This window comes from Pagrus major, chromosome 7 (genome assembly GCF_040436345.1).
Source record: "Pagrus major chromosome 7, Pma_NU_1.0".
NCBI lineage: Eukaryota > Metazoa > Chordata > Actinopteri > Spariformes > Sparidae > Pagrus > Pagrus major.
Window position 1 is genome coordinate 27,977,808 of NC_133221.1, and position 17,762 is coordinate 27,995,569.

At 39.1% G+C, this 17,762-nt stretch overlaps 1 protein-coding gene across 1 annotated transcript in view; it reads right to left on the reverse strand.

The window, feature by feature from the left end:
- Positions 1 to 1,455: 1,455 nt before the first annotated feature.
- The window catches only part of LOC141000277 (solute carrier family 41 member 1-like), a 33,071-nt gene continuing 16,764 nt past the window's right edge, over positions 1,456 to 17,762 (reverse strand). The window contains exons 6-11 of the mRNA XM_073470962.1: positions 16,751 to 16,897; positions 15,151 to 15,295; positions 14,979 to 15,058; positions 10,532 to 10,666; positions 9,641 to 9,789; positions 1,456 to 7,418 (exon numbers count right to left, since the gene is read on the reverse strand). Coding sequence (XP_073327063.1) covers positions 7,245 to 7,418; positions 9,641 to 9,789; positions 10,532 to 10,666; positions 14,979 to 15,058; positions 15,151 to 15,295; positions 16,751 to 16,897 — 830 coding nt within the window. The 3' untranslated portion in view covers positions 1,456 to 7,244. The remainder of the gene's footprint in view (positions 7,419 to 9,640; positions 9,790 to 10,531; positions 10,667 to 14,978; positions 15,059 to 15,150; positions 15,296 to 16,750; positions 16,898 to 17,762) is intronic.

Below are 17,762 nucleotides of genomic sequence, written 5' to 3' on the forward strand. Positions count from 1 at the left end.
GTGTGTTTGTTTCTCATCACAAACTCAGAGATATTCTCCCAAAGGCAGTTTTTCCCCGTGATGGTATGGGAAGCTGTCCTCAGTTAGACTTGACAAAGATGAACTTGTTCTAGTCCTAAGAGCACTGCTCATGGGTGGTTGCAGCTCAGGGCGAACAAGGCAGCCTTGGAAGAAAAATAGTCCTTGCTAAGTTGTGTTGCACGAGTCAAGTAGCTGAAAAAAAGTTTTTATATAGATTTATAGACATTTCCAGTTGCAATAAATAAAGACATTATGCAAATATTTATTTTTAAATTATTTTTCATTTTAAAATGTGCAATATGTAACAATTGGCCACATGCTGAATTCATACTCCAAACAAATAGGGGGCAGCATATCAACAGAGTAACTGCTGCTAACTGTAGTTGGTGATTAGCTAGTTAGCTCAGTTAGCAGTGCAGCTAGTGACACTGCCTAGACTGCAAGCTTAGAGCACTGGGGAAGTGTTGGTGTTTACAGCGCTAGATCAGAAGCTTTGGATCGCCAGGCAGCAGACTTGTTCAGGTGCAGGGGGAAGTCAAGACTGTGAATTCTTCACCTTCACATTCTGGTTCTTAACATCTGAATGTTTTAAACTGAAATTCTTACATATTGCGCATTTAAAGCTACTACAATGAAATCCTGGCAACCTCTGTGGACAAATGATGATGGTGGAACAAGGTACACTTTGGTTTAGTGCCGTACCACCAGACTACAAGCAGGGTGACACTTTCAACAACATATAATTATTTCACTGTTAAAAGAATGAAATTCTTTTTTTATTATTATAAAGTTGCAGCTTATGTTTATAATACTTTGTGACCGGTTAACAAATACTGTGTAGTTCATCTATAAACATTATGTGGATGGTCATGATAAAGTTACAACTGATTAGAAACTTTTACAGTTGCTTAATAATTGGTTTAAAAATCAATTCATTACCAGTGAAATAACCACTTCAGTTTAACTAACCAAAAACCTACCACTTATTAATGACGGTTATTATAAATGTTATGTAGAGCAGCTGCTTTTCCTTTGTGAGGCTCCTCCATTCATCCTCAGCACTCCACTATAAAAAGTTCTTTTAATTTCATGATTTATCCAACCAAGATAAATCAGACTCCCGACCCAGTGACAGGCTGAAAACCACTATATATATTATACAGAAATCACCAATCTTCTCACTGATGATCTTGTTTGCTTATGTAGGTCATAGAGAGTCATCAGTATTACATTTAGATGGTTTCTTAACCAGGTCAAAGTAATTTCTTTCAATTTTTATGATCATTATTATTCATAAATATACAGATTTTCCAGAAATGTGGTTAAGATTTATGCTAAATGTGTTGACCTGGCTGGTGTCATCACTGATACACATTGAAGAAACTGACAAACGTTTCGGGCTGGCTTAGGTGACGATTACCAAAGTGACACAGATTTCATAACACTGTTGATTTTATTAAAATATAACTGTTCGTAGCCACAAAATTACATCAACACCCGACGAACATTTGTCACATTTTTATGATTCCACGTTTCATCTTTGCGCACACATAAGACGTAACATACTGTAGGTGTGGAAGCTCAGGTGACAGTGAACACAGCGAGATTAGAAAACAAGGATTTTTCTAAAGCCCCTACAGTCTTAATGTGGCAGTGTTGACACTGAAGAACAGGACAGAGTTGTCTACAGGGAGCAAAAGAGAGGACCGCTGCAACATTTAAATAAAGCTGTTTTCTGACATTGACGTAGCCGATGAGGAGGTTTTAGGTAAGACACAGCTGACATTGACTTTGTTTTCAAGGCAACCGTAGACTACTATTGAAACTAAAGTGCAAGTTAGCAAATGTTTCCATCACATTCTTTTACATACTAGATAGGGCTGGATGATAGACCAATATTTTTTAAGGGAGTAGCTCAACATTTTGGGATATATGCCAATTCACCATCATACTGAGAGTCAGATGAGTAGAACAACACCACTCTTGTGTGTGTGAGATGACTATGAAGCTACAGCCAGGAGGGAGTTAGCTTAGTTTTTCATAAGCCTGGCTAGCTTTGAAAAAGTTTAAAAAATCTGCCCGCCAGCTGAATTTGACTGATTATATTATTACATCTTGTTTATTTAAACACACAGATGTGTTTTTTTTTATGGGGTGTTGTTTTCTGATAGAAAACCAGAGGAAACTCCTGAAAGTCACTGGCTTATCAAATAAAAATGAAATCATGAAACTCCCCGTAAAAACCACAACTTCTTTTTTTTACTCTCATTCTCTGTGCGACTTTTTGTTTCGAGGCTGAATTTTTGTCTTAAATGTCAATGGAATTTTGAATGGGGTTTTCCTACTTCTGGAACAAAAAGTTCCGGTTTCATTTGGACTCAGTATCAATGTTCTCGTCTAAGTCTCGGCAATAAAGTGAGCATACATATCACCCAAAACATTTAACTATTCTTCTACATTACTGTATCATGACTGACCTTATTTACTGCAGTCATAATCAAAACTTCAAATAAACTATCTGACTTCCATAAACCAATGACATCCAACCACAAGGACCAAAAAAACAATAAAGACAAACACTTGAAGTGAGCCCACGCAATATTGTAAATAAATACAATGATGTTTGTTTTTTTTAAAATAAGGTTATTATTACATTCATTGTTATCTATGTAAATGTGACATTTTATTATGATAAAGACTTTATGATATATTGTCCAGCCCTATTGATTAAGACACACTTATGTGCTGGTACAACACAACCTTAGCTGTGGTCTAATTCTCACAGTTATCACAGTTAACACACAGATCTCGTACAGTAAGCTCGATTGAAATAAACTGTGGTTCAGATAGTACATATTGAGATTTCATTGTCATCTAGAGTAGAAAGTACTGTGTAACAGTGTCACAATAAAAGCTCTCAGCAAAACATTATTAGCACTGAAATACATCACATAAAAAAATCCATTACTGACAAGACAGGCTCTTTTTAGAAATGTCTCAGATTTCAGTGTTCATGAGGTTTATCTCGAAAAATAGGTTTTTACCAGTAACCGCAAACAGCAAAGATGTTCCATGTGACTTCATGAGCGCATTTACACACATTTTGCACTATTATTTTCAGAAATAATGTAAATCTTTGAGATGAAGCTTGTATACGCAAGGATAGAGAGAGCCAGTGTACTTTACACTATAAACTCTGTATCCTGAACACTGTGTGACTAAATGTACTATTTTGTGTTTTCATTTAAAGGTGCAATATGTAAGAATTTTAGTTGGAAACATTCAAAAAATAACTAAAATTCTCAACAGAATGTGAAGACGTAACAGTTTTGATATAATATCAAATATATCTACTGAAGTAAGCATGCTAACCAGTTAGCCCCTGCCCAGACCGGTCCAAAGCTCCTGTGCTAGCAGTGTTAGCACAAATGCTCTAAGCTCCCAGTCTGGACTGCTTACTGCTGATAATTGTAGCTACCGTTAGCTATTTAGTTCAGTTAGCCGTGCAGTTAGCTGTTATTATGGTGATATGCTGCCCCCCATCTTTTTTGAGTATGAATTTGACAGGAATCCAATACTTAATTATTGCACCTTTAAACTAAAATAATAACAAGAACATGAAGATGCTTAAATATGACTTGAAATATTATATGAATGGGTGTTACAGTCTGACTACACAGTAACACTGTGAAGGAAATTTTAAAAATGGTGATAGCACACAATCAATGGAAAAGTGTGAGTAAGCATGAATTTTCCCAGCGTGGTGTAAACTGATGCAACGACACTGCAACATGAGTTGAAAATGTTGTTGAGCGAGAACTCTAACCGCATCTCAAGAGGAGAAAAATAAAAGACTTAAAGGTGAGTTCTGAATTTAGTCAGAGGCTGAATTGAACTAAAACAGTCTAGTAGTTAAATTTGTGCAAATGACACAAGCCGAAAATTTGCTTCACTTCCTGTCCGAATGACCCTTCAAGATTAGTATGCACATGTACATGCACTCACTGCTGTAATGATGAGGTTTTATGGTTCTGACAACAATCAGTAAGGCTTCGTGAACCCTCCATTAAAGGGACTATTGGTATCAAGTAGTGAGGGAATACCCAAGATCCTCTGCAGCTACACAGTCGATGTGAACACATAAACCTGGGCTGACAGACGAGTCTTCTGCATCAGTTCACTGCTGTGTTTTGTTTTTTTCCATTAAGTGGCAGCACAAAATCAACAATGAAAAATGTTTTTAGGAATATTGAACTTGCTATACAAATAGTGAGTGGTGTAGACACATTTTCTGTGAGTCACAGTGCTTTAGTGTGTGTTTGGGCCTTTGAACAATTTTTAGCATAATGTAGAATCTGAGAAACATTTTCAGCGCTTGAAATTATTAATGTATTTTTTGCAAGTGCCACATTAATTTATATACCATATACCATGTGCAACAAAAAGCAATACATCATCTGCATATTATTCATTCTGGAGTTTTTGTGATGGAACATGGCAATTTTAGTCAGAGTTGTGGCATTTTCACAAGGTATAAAAAGGCCCAACTCTCACCTGTTTGTTGTTTGGTGACTTGCTTTGATATGACTTGTCCACAGTGGAAGGAGTGCAGAGATGAAGAAAAGTTCTCAATGGTTCCGGGGTATTTTACAAAACAGCTAATTTTTGGGCTTCACCAAGTGATTCTTACATAAACTTTTCCTTTGAGCGTTGGAACCGGATGTGTTTGGGAAATGTGCTTATTTATTTTCTTGTTAAGAGTGAAATGAGAAGATTGTTAATCGACATGGTTGTATGCTCAGTATGAAACAACGGCTAGCAGCCGGCAGTGCTTTTTGGGCATCTTCAAGATTCAGGCAAAATCAGCGTACAAGCAGGGGTTACTGATAAACATGTTACATCTCATTTTTTATACAGATTAAAGTGACTACGAGGAAGTTTCAGTTTTTGTTGATTCTAGTGGCCCCTTTTGACAAAAGCGGTACGACACCAGCGCCTCCTGTTGTAAAGATCTTTGCTAGCTGTGCCAGCGGCACGTGCGTTTGTTTTGGAAGCAAGTCACAGTCACCGCAGGATGGATCGCGATGAGGTAATTTATTTATATGTGATTTCATATGTGATATATTTGATCCGACCCAAGCACAGGCATTAATAATAACTATATACAAATAGCAGTCTTTTCGCTGATGGTGTCGTTTGTTGTTACAGGTCATTAATAATCATCAGAAGAATCATAAGACTGTTTCATAAACACTTAAAAGTTCCTCGTAGTCACTTTAAACAAATAAGATTCAACATGTTAACTGTTTTGGAGGGGTTGGTAGATTTTTTTAGTATAGTATATAGTATAGTTTTTGGACAGAGCTAGGTTAGCTGTTGTTGCAGTCATATTGCAACAACATGTGATCAATCTGGTAAAACAACAGTCTAATCCTGGCTTAGTTCCCAAGTAGTGGGTAAATAACCCAATGCTTGGTGAATTCTACTGCACAATGATAGGAAAAGCCAACATCAAAGGATCTTCTTATTAATATTTTCCAAAATGTTAAACATTTCCTTTAATTGATTTTATACATACAAACATAGTTTATATCTGTCTAGAACTTGCTGGTGGATGCCCTCCCTCCTACAGTTTAACAGTCTTTGTGGTCAGTTCTGTTTGTTTATTCACCTCATTCCACTAAAACATTGGTTAGAGGTGTAATTTGTAAAATATGGCCAGAATTTGCAGGTAGCTCCAGAGCAAATCACCAGAGTAACCAGCAGCTGCTGCTTTCTTTTAGCTGTCTGTGGCTGTAGCTAGCTACCGTTAGCTAATTAGCTTAGTTGGCTTTGGAGCCAGTGGTCCTTGAGTTTGTCTGGACTAGGGAGTCACCACAGATGACGGGGCCCAGCTCAACTGGTGTTGGCAGCCTGATGTGAGAATGAACACAGCTGGACACTAAACTGGAACTGACAACAGCTTCCAAGAGTTCAATTTAAAGACAGGGATAATTTCTTGAAATTTTAAGAGTTTATTTTGTTGATTTATTACGCTAAAAGCTGGCATATATTGGCCAGCTGAAACTAAAGTAGCTATTGGATGCGTCTGTTGCCGGTACAAAGTGCTATTATTAGAGAGGACTGCCTGGGCTAGCTGGTTAGCATGCTAACTTCAGTAGAAATCTCTGCAATACAGTACATAGATTCTTTGTTTGATAACAAAGTTTAGTGTGTTATTAGTTTGTTTTTTGAATGTTTTAAACTAAACTTCTGGCCATATCTTACAAATTGCTCCTTTAACAGTGCTCCAATGAACAAAGCAACCAAATCTTTCGATATATTGTCTTCTTCCCAATCATGCTGTTTCCACTGTGCAGCCATTTGGCCTTTAGCATGAAAATACCCATTGAGTCATTCTGTCTGTTTTCCTCATTAGAGTACCTCATTAATTAATTAATGCTATTAATTAGCAGAAAACGTAAAAAAAATAAAAATAAAAATATAGTACATAAAGTCCATCACATGGATAATAATATAAATTGGACTTTTTTTTCATGTGATGATGAAACATTCCCCTGTGTGTTACAGGTACGTAACCTGATTTCTCATTAAAAGTAAACCTGTACAATTCATTCAAAATAAGTCACAATGATTCCAAACTCATATATTGGACATATATCAATGAAAATTCCAGTTAAATTCCAGGCATAATACAGCCCACCCAAACATGGACTGCTTTAAGTCTGTTTGTTCTGTCCCCAAGTTCAAACAAAATGTCCACGACTGTTCAGTCTCACTGCTATGATGCTAAGTTGCTACATATTCCTCTGATGAAGCCAAAGAGATGATCTGAGAGACGAGGTGCGCACAGAGCCACCAAACTCACATTTAGGAAAACTAAAAGACGAACAGATAAAGAGGAATGATAACAAAATAAAGTTCAATGTGGTGTATTGAAGGACAGAGAACCTAAACCTCTAAATACTTGAAAGCCTTTTACCGTAAAACAAAAATATTAGGTTGGCTGGACGTGTTCAGGAAGCAAACTCTTCACCCAGATGGATGGGTGTAGATGGGTGGGCGTCACCAGTGCTGTTTCTCCATCGTCGGTGTGAACTGGTGCAGTGATAACCATCAGAAAATGCTTTACTGTCCGTTCAAAAGCATCTCTTTGCAAATCTAACCAAATTGGAGCAACAAGACAGTGGCTGGCTGAGAGTTCAGTGGTAGAGGGTTAAAGTTCAGAGACCCAGGCTCTGAACCAGTGAGACACAGCGAAAGCAGAGGGCCAGAAAGCCGGTGCCCAGCAAGTCCCCCAGGGCGGTCAGGTAGGGGATGGAGAAGTTGTCTGGGTCCAGACTCCGTCTCCACATCACACGGATGATGAGGTCGGCAACATAAAGGAGGATGGCCACCTAGAGGGAGAAGAAAACTGAGCTGAAAAAGCTGCGATAAGGGTTGTTCATAACTAAACATCACAAACAAAGCTATGTATTTAAATGTATTAATCAGAGTATTCACAATAACCACTCAAAATCAACAGGGGGTCTTAGAAACAGCTGTTTATGGTTTGTAGTACTCTCTCTCTCTCTTGCTCTCTGATCGTCCCTTCACTTTTCCTGCCGTTTCCCTTCGTCTATGGATTACTACCATACCCAAGCTTCTGTTTACAACCACTAAAAGCAAGTAGCTAAGACATCGAAACAAGTCTATCAATCGATCTCCTCCATTCAGTTTCAGTACTATGGACAGCATCGCACCTACACACCCGTAATGATCCATACTCTACTTACCATTTCACAGCACAAACAGCCCTTTCTTAGTTGTGGGGCTGACAGTAATCATATGCCAAAATATAAGACACCCCAAAGTATTAAACCACATGCCGGCATAGCTCATGTGACATTTGAGTATATCACACATTTCAGGAGTCCCTAAGTGACCTCCTTTTTTCTCTCTCTTTTTCTAAAATCATTTTAAAAAACAGCCAAAACAGTCAAACAAGTGACTTGAGAATAGTTTCAATAGCAAGGCAGGGTCCGGCACAAATCAAGCCCTGTCATACAGTGTTCTTTTTAATGATATATTTTAATAATTAAAGCGGCTGCGTTCAGTCATTGTAAACGTTTTCATGTACGCAGTAATGTCACTGTAACAAATATCGTGGCACATTTAAGCAGCAAAACTGAAAGCTGTAGTTATAAACCTGACAGGACAGTGGAAACTCTCCAGAGGAAACAGAATCAAACTTTTACTGAAGCCTCTGAGATAAAATATTTTCAAACAGCTCTGATGGAGCTCCAGATTTACCAGGAGGCCAGCTCTTTTATGAACCTGGACTGTGTGTGTGACTTTTTGGATGTGTAGAAGAACATTAATTAACATTGGATCCCTGGATCATTGACAAGTTAAGCACAGGGGACGTACTAATCGTTTCTGCTGCTGGAGGACCACTGCAGGTAACATAATGAATATTTTCCTCATTATAGAGGTATTATTCCACCCACTGTCATCCCGTCCACTATTAATCAGTGTTACTTTTTGTGAACAGGCCACCTGATCTGCGGATTATCCTGTGGGTTTAATTGCGATCCACACAACACTATATGAATAAGAGACTAAAGCGCTAAGGCTTAGCCTTCTTAAGCCTACATTACCCATTTTAAGCAATGGAATCAAAACACATACTAGTGTCGTGATTCCCAAATAGCTGGTTATCTAAAAGTAAAGGATAACCAGTTTAAATAGACCTTTAAAAGTAATAGATGAATGGTTGAAATGTCCGGTGTCTGTCAATCCAAACAATACCATCATCAGCTTGACCAAACCAATGTCAACATTGAAAACAATTCAGTTCTATGAAAAAGTGTTGCAATAATATCCTCTTCTGTATTACAGATAGTTTAACCGCCATTCAAAAGAACATATTCACACTTCAGTTCCAGTCTGATGGCTGGGGGGTACATCAAACACAAGAGGTAGATGAACCACTGGACCTGCTGTGTACCTCAGCCGCTCGTAACGGACATGTATAAGTGTGTTTCTCTCTGCTTGTGTTTTGTTTTGTTATTTGCTGCCAGGCAAGTGACCTCAATCACAGCTTTCCATGAATCTTCAAGGTCTAAGGCAGCTTTTCTGGACTTGGGTAGATAAATAATTCTGAGATTTATTTAAACCTCCAAGAGATTTTAGACATTGGCAGACAGTCGTTGACTTTGTACCAATGGACACATGTAATTTTGTCCAATAGTACTAACATTACTGTCAAAACATAATGAGTCTCAGGTTTTTACAAACACGTAACAGCTGAGAGGACATTATGGTGAGGAGGTCAGACAGGTGACCGTGGCAGGAGTGCAGTGTACTTTTGGTCCTGTACTGGAACAAATCTTTCATCTCACTGAGCTGCTGAAACACCAACACCTGGCACAGGTCATTTCACAGTTAGGTAACAGGTGGCAGCAGCCATTTTTATCAGAATGTACAAAGTCTTACCCTCTGATGACTGGTTTGTATCAGAGTGAAACTGAAACTGCAGGGCCTACTGAGGGCATTCAATATTAACTACAGGAATATAAGACTGATTTATTTTCTTCTATTCTTCTCCTCTATATATGTATGGAACTGCATCAGTTACCTGTAGCAGAGCAGCACACAGGTAGCAGATGCTGAAGGCTACGGAGATGGGTGCCTCGTCTCCCTGCAGCAGAGAGATGGCGTAGAGGAAGACCATGTGACCGGGGACAACCAGCATCAGAAGCACCCGTGCTGATTTGGAGTTCACCCCTGGGAGACGCAGAGAAGAGAACATTCAGTTTGGCAAACAGGCAGACTTTTTATTTGAATCAAAAAAGGATTACAGTAACAAGAGCAAGTCCAGCTACTATTACAAAAGCTCATCAGGATATTCTACTCCGGGTCAAATCCATTCAGTTATTAAGAAGGAGATCCACGAAAAGGTCTCTTTAGCTATCAAAAATAATATCCACTCCTCTTTAAATATTCTCTTTTACTCTTTCCAAGGGATGACTAAACCATTTTATTTTTTGGACACTTTGGGGCAGCAGAAAAAGCTTGAATGTGCTCTTTAGAGGCAAAATGCCCCATTAAGTCACCAACTGGTCATTAACTTTGTCTTTTGCTTGGGCAGGTAGTGTACAGTGGTTTGTCAAGCTTCTTAACTGAAAACTGCTGCTTGCTGTGGCTGAAAACAACCCAGACGAGAGCGACGAGAGGGAAACAAAACAGCACATTTGTGGGCAGTAAACTCAAAACAATGAGCTGACCTCCACCAGGCACAAAATCTCCAGAGAAAAGGAAGGCTGACTGTCCATTTCCAATTTAAAATAAAAATATTGATGAGTGCTGCTGTAAAGGTTCCCTGTTCTTGGAGTTTGTGATAGATAGTCGGAATTCACATTTCTACAGTCTCTCTTATTGTAAGTCACCCTGTGTTGGTGCTTTGGGTATACACAGAAGGTTTTATGTATACAGATACCGAGGTTTGCATTCAGTGTGGCAGTGTTACCTGCAGAGAAGAAGGTGACGCAGGGATTGGGCCAATGCTGCCTCATCTTGTACGGCAGCACCCCTGGGATGGTCCAGAAGTGCAGGTAGGTTGAGATCCTACTGGCCTGGATGGCCACCAAGTTACCACCCACACCTACACAGGGGAAGGACAGACAGACAGACAGACTGAGTGGGTCAGTGAATGATGGAATATCTGAATGGAGTGCCACAAAGCAAAGCAACCACTTTAATCTACTTGTACAATTATTTACTTACTAATCAGAGATATTGGTTTCCCTAATAAATTGATTTAAGAAGCTTATTTTTTATAATTATAATCAACCGAAAAATAAATTTTTTTCCTACAACAGCTTTAGAATCAATCATGCTGCATCTCTTCATCATCGCCTGCTCACAAATGAAGCCAAGCAATGACACAAGTTTGGCTCAGCTACAATCCAGCAGGGGGTTTACAGAGAGCAGAGTCCATCTTAATAAGCCACAGAGGCCAAAGCTTAGCTAAAACCTAGCCAGTGGAGTCACAGCATTAGACTAAATCAAAGAGATGAACACAAACTCCACCCGATATCTCTCAGACACGAGAGCAGCAACACGTGCGTATGGAAAAAAAATCATCCGCATGCAGCTGCACGGTTCTGACAGTGAAATACGACTCTGGTTGTGCAAAAACCATTATGTGCCTTTTTGTGAAATTCAGATGGTTAACTTGTTTCTGACTGACTTTGTATCAAGATGTCAGATCTGTTCGATAAGTCATCTTCAGGTTTTTAACCAGGTCCCAGATGTGTCGTGATTCAAAGCAACAGAAAAGGCTGAGATATAAGATACGATTTATCCTCTCATTCCGGTCTGAGTTGAGCCTTTTTTCATTCACTTCGTCAAAGCTGCGTTTCTGCTGAATGCAAAACAACACCCAGTTCTCACCGGCATTCAAATTACATTATCATTTTGCCGTTGACGAAAGTATCTGTGCCTAATTCAGTTACATCAAACACCTTTCCAAGTATTTACCCCAGAAATCGACACAGATGTTCTTTTGTGAGATGGAAAAGACTTGAAGGAACGTTTAGTAAAACATTATACTGGTTTATGCAAGCTGGTGGAGGAAAATGGGAAATTCAAACCAGATTGGCGAATTTACAACTTAACTGAGAGCGGTGCAGAGAGAGAGAGAAAGAGAGAGAGAGAGAGAGAGAGAGAGGCAGATTGTGAAACAGTGGGAAGATGGGCAGAGAAAATGAGAAACAGTGACACTGAGAGTCGATGGTTATTAAAGAGCTTGTCAGCGGTGCCAGGACACTGGGTGTGCACCATTAGTGGTTTATATCGAGTTTTCTCCTTTACTGCATGCGCCACTTCACAGCCAAACCACTTATTCTGAAGGCTGCTTCTTTTTTGCCTCCACTTCTCCATGTCTCAGTTCATTTTTCATCATTCTTGAACAGCATTAAGTGGAAATCTGTTTTCTGTGTGCATTAAGTACCTACAAACTTTCAGACAGTTTCATTCTCTGATTTCTGCAGTTGATTCAACTTTCTCATGGAGAAAAGAGCTGCTGGCAAATGAGGGTTTAGTAATGAAGGTCGAAGATTTTAGTCATTTTTTTAACCAATAGGTCATTCATTTTAGATAGAGATGGACAAAAGCTGGCTTCTTGTTTTATAATTGGCTCAAATGACAAATGGTAGCTGTAGTTACCTAGAAAATTAAGCTAACTTTAGCTCCAGAAGTTGTAAACAATACTACAGTTGACCTTTTAAAGTTTCAAGCTGACAGGTTTTAAGACAAGAAATAAAGGGGATCTTAGATATGCACTTGATGGCCAAAAGCATGAAAAAATACTAAAAAGATGCTAATACTAAATGCTAAATGTGCCGTCCTAGCAGTCGGTTCACCCTGCTGCCATCTGGCAAATAATACAGAAGTATCCACTGCCATACCACCAGACTACAGAGCAGCTTTTTCCCCAGGCTGTGATACTCTTGAACTCATCCTCAACACTCCACCAAAAAAAAGTTTTTCTTGTGTAGCCTTTAGAGACTAAGACTTGCATTTTGTTGTTTTATGATGAGGGAAAATGTAAGATTAGGTTTGTTTTATTTTCGCATTAGAAGAGAAAAGGAATTAGCATGTGGACTAACCAATGTGTTCTGTGAACGCAACACTAGGTCAAATAATGACTTTTGCTCGGGTTACTGAAATGTAAATTTTCCTAAATGTAGTAAAGAGCAGTCCAGAGTTACTAAGGTTTGCCTAAATTTTGATGCTAAACAGTGAATGTCTGTAACCACACCACACCGCCTTTGCCAGTCAGAGTTCACCAATGTTGAACTCCATGTGAAGCCAAGATGTAAATATTTGCCACTGTTGGTTTCATGTATGTGTGATTGTAGCCATAAACTGGTATATCAAACTGGCTCTGTTGATGAGCCGAAATGCTCCTTTAAGTAAGTAAGTTAAGTTCACCATCTAGTCATTAACTTTGTCTTCTGCTTGGGCAGCTAGTGTTCAGTGGTTTGTCAAGCTTTTTATTGGCTGAAAATTACCCAGATGAGAGTGTTGAGAGGGAAACACAACAGTTCATTTGTGGGCAGTAAACTCAAAACAATGAGCTGAAAGATACTAATAAGCTCCATAGTGCCAATGTTGATTTCATATAATAGTGACGTAGCCTTAAACTGGTATAAACTGGCTCTGTTGATCAGCTGTAAAGGGTGTATGCATGCACTGGTAATGCAAGTCATACATTTTGGAAAAACTGTGCAACTGCTTTGAACTTCTGTTGAGATGGCAAAAACTGAACTTGAGGGTGATTCATCAAAGTACTTTGATGCTCCTCATGGCCTCGGTGCATCTGAAATAACCAGTCCTTCTGAAAATGTTCCAGTGGTTTTGAGGCTTCATTTACCGGACATTTTGGCAGCTCTGCATGTTTTAGCCCATTAACTCCAAGTCATGTATACTTTCATGTTTGAGCCAAACATTTCAAATAAGTATCACATATGATTTTTGACTGGTTTCAGTTCATTTCACAACGGTTAATCAAATCAACTTGAAAAAACTTGATGAGATGAGGTCATCATGTATGATGGGACGTTCTGATCACTACCCTTTCTACCAGGGCTGGCTATCATAACGTAACAGTTTTTTGGTCCTGGTTGAATAAGTTGGCTGCAAATACTGTTCAGATTCTTAGTCATTTTAATTACACAGTCCCTAATTAAAATTTTGCTAATTTCAAAATGTATGTTATTTAGGAACAGGTTTTCTTAAAGCTACACATGTTTGACAACATTTCACATTTCTCTTCTGGTGCACAATTAAAAACGTTTTTTAGACTTCAAAATAACGTTGATGTACAACATGACTGAGGCACACTCCATAACTTCGGAGTCACTTGCTATGAGGGACATTTTTAAAATATATTTTTGGCCTTTATTTTGACAGCACAGCTGAAGATAGACAGGAACTGGGATGAGAGATGGGGCGGGGGGGCTAACTTGGATGCCCCAGAACAGACATTTTCATACAGAGGAAATACAGAGGAACAAATCTACGTTAACAATTAGTTACATTGTTGTTCTACTCCCTGGCTACACCACTCTTAGCAGCAGCCTGAGCTTTTTTTTGCCCATTGGACAGGGAGCGGTAAAGAGGCAGACAGGAAATTACACTGCTTTTAAAAAGCAATGCTTTACAGTTTTCTAACATCACGTGTTGGGCATCTTTAAACTCACCTGTGTTTTCAAATTACTCACTCCATATAACTGCACAACCACACAATTTAACTTGTGAGCGAGGAAAGAACTTTAAGGTGAAAAAAATGAAAACGATCGGCTGCCAGTGGCTTGGCCGGGAAGGAAGGCAATAAATCAAAAAAGTCATTTGATGAAGCGGAGCTATGTTGTTGGGGATTAGTGATGCACTCGGCACCAAATCTCAGTGAAATCTGAGGGAGAAGCATTACTATTCTGTTGTGAGTGTTGGACTGCGCTGTCAAGTCAGTGTTTAGTATGCTGCTCAGACTCACACAGGAAGCAAACAAAGAGCACAACCTGCACCTCCAAACAATCTTTGAGGCAGGAACAGTTTTGACTATATGACCAAGTGTATCTGGCTGAGATGAATGTTAACACATCAACTGACCATCAGATGATCCAGTCAGGAATAATGTATATTTTGTTTGCTTAGTCTTAAGATTTCTTTCCCTACATGAGTCCTTCCTGCTGCTTCCATCAAATCAGTGATATGTGTTTGTTTGGATTCACCTGTGCTCTGCTGAGTCATCAGCATTCTGCTTAGAGTCATACAGGCAGCACACTCATAGAAGAATCTGTACTTCACTGCTGCAAAGACATTTGTGCAATAATGGTTTGAACGATGCGTTTCCAAACTCTGGACAACATCATGCAACAAATGGCAAAAATTCTAATTAATTAGCTTACCGTTAATGACGGGCGTAAAGACAGCCATGCCCTGAAAGTTGGGATCAGACACTGTCTTGTCCAGTATAAGGCCTCCAAAACTGGAAATCACAAGCACAGAGGGATTCAGAACCACATGCTTATTATTAATGAATGATTCATTAAGATAATTAAAAGGTGTTTGAGTTCATACCTGCTAATGGACATGGCCACTATAACAGGCTGCCACCCTGAGCGGAGAACCTCCCTGATCTGAGGGCTCTGCCGGGCCACCACCACCCACACTGGGATCAGAGCCAGGAAGACCAGACACACCAGGGGGGACAGGTACCATATATCTGTGGGACAGGATGAGGCATGAGTATATTGTGTACTGCAATCATATAACTGCAATCATGTACAAGAGGTAAGTAAACGACTTGGAGCTTGTTTTTCCTGTAAAGTAGCTTACAAATATTAGTAGCCACGGGCTGGGTTTTTTTTTGGGCTTGTTTGTCAAATATAGTTGCCATGTCTCCCATCTCTCCTGAATAGTTTGTCCTGGTGCAGGATCATACACAACACACAAGATGGGTGACATTTCAATTCAAAATAGCGCCATAGCTTCTTAGCTAACAATGCCGGTGACGAGTGGGTGAAAAATGGGAAATATATAACAAAGAGCTTGAGAAAGAGACTGTATTGAAGGGCTGGATTCGACCTTAAGTGGAGGACGATTCAAAGGATCTCTGCAGATACTGTAAGTTAGGTGTGAAGCATGTGCTCATTATGCGGATCTCCTTCAACATGCCAGTTTACATGGGTGATGCAGTGCCTGATACAGTGAGTGTAATGATATTGATGAAATCCCGCTAATATTGAGTTATATTTCTTTGTTACTGTTGAAAGTAATGTACTACTGTTACCTCCTACACTGTTCACTGATATAAATACTTGGTCACTTCATTATATGCAACTTCTTTCGTTTTTCCTTTTCATTCATTTATTTATTCATTCCTCATTTTTTGTCAGTCAGTTGGTTTTGTTCAAGTTCCTTGGAGTTAAAAAGAAAAATTAAAATTTACAAGGTCCATTATTCTTTAAATGGTTTCTCATGAAACTCAGCCACTGAGTGACATCACTGGAGAAATTTATTAGAGTACATACCGCTTCCCCTGGAGCCACAAAGGATTTATACTACTTTTTTCACAGAGTTACCCTTCAAAATTAAGTCAAGTTAAAAGAGAAAATGTGATAAACTTAGAGTTAAGGTAAAGTTTTATACTATACTCCACTATAAAATACACATGAAAGATAAACATGTATAAATGCACCCACTCACACATGTCGAAACACAAACAGTGAAAATAGAGCCAAGAGGCTCAAGCACATTTACACACACTGGCCCTGGAACAGCTTGAGAAATGTAAACAGAGAACGGGTACTCTGAATACAGGAAATATAGTACGAAAGCATACACGCAAACACACTTCACTGCTGTTCATCAGTGCTTGCACACACCATGGGAAAATAAACATGACTTCTGCTGCCATCTTGTGTTCATGACAAACTCCAAAAGGACTTTGTGTAATGGTCAAAATGTTCCCTCACATCTGACTTAATATAAAAAAAAAGAATAAAAACACATTCAAAATTATTCTCCTGACTCCAAAATAAAGACATTCAAAGTTTCCTCTGATTGGGATAAAATGTATAAATCCACATGTGAGTTGTTGTCATACTTAGTAGGTGTTTAAATTTACCAGGGGTGACTCATTTCCTTCATGACCTTCATTCTTACTGTATTTCCTCACCTATATGTTCATAGAGAGTGCTGCTGACCCCGGCCAGCAGGGACAGGGTGATCAAGTCACCCAGACTGGCAGCGATAGGGGTGGCCACGTTGTCAGGGTTGATCCCCACCTTCCTGGAGCCGATGATCACTCCAATCATCACCAGGCCTGTGGGAGAAACAGAAACGGGAGGAAATAGGATGATGGAGAAAAAGGTATCACTGGACATGATGAGTGAAAAGGAAAATGTTTACAGAAAGAAATGATCTAGGAGAGAGGTTTCATCAGGGTTACAAGACGACTTAATGTGGACAAATCTGAACGTGTTGGATTTTCTATGTCGGTAGAGACAATTTTCAGAACATCAACCTGCCTGACAGAGTGACAACATGCTGGAAAAGAGAAAATAAGATTTCAAAAACAAGCTGCAGGTAAAGCTGAACAAAATAACATAACTGATTTATAAAGGAATATTAAAAATGGCAGAGTAAGGAGGAGGAAAACTGGAAAGATGTTACTCCCTGCTGAGACATGACTCAAGACATTAGCAGAAAAACAGAACCAGGGGCGGTTGAGTTCTCTCAATCATGAAGCTAAACACTAGAACATTTATGGTGACGATAAATTATGGATTGTGCAGTTGTTACGGGAGGGGAGAGGGTGATATGGGGATAGGTGCACCTGCTACCACGTAAAAACCTGCTCAGTGTGTATGATTGATGGTGTCAAGTTTAACACTGTTAGTTATAAAGATATACAACTGAAGGTATACGTATCTTTTACTTTCTACTGAAGAATTAGTGCGATGAGAAGATCCATATCACTCTCGTGTCTGTCCGTTAAATATGAAGTTGGACAGTTTGCTTAGCGTAGCAGTTTGCTTAGCTTAAAAAGAGAACCTTTAAACCACGTTTAAAGCTTTTTATCCCCTAAGTTTTATCATGATTGCTGTAACCGGTTGCTGTTTCCCTGTTTCCATGCATGCTTCATATTTAACGGACAGATACGGGAGTGGTATCAATCTTCTTATCTT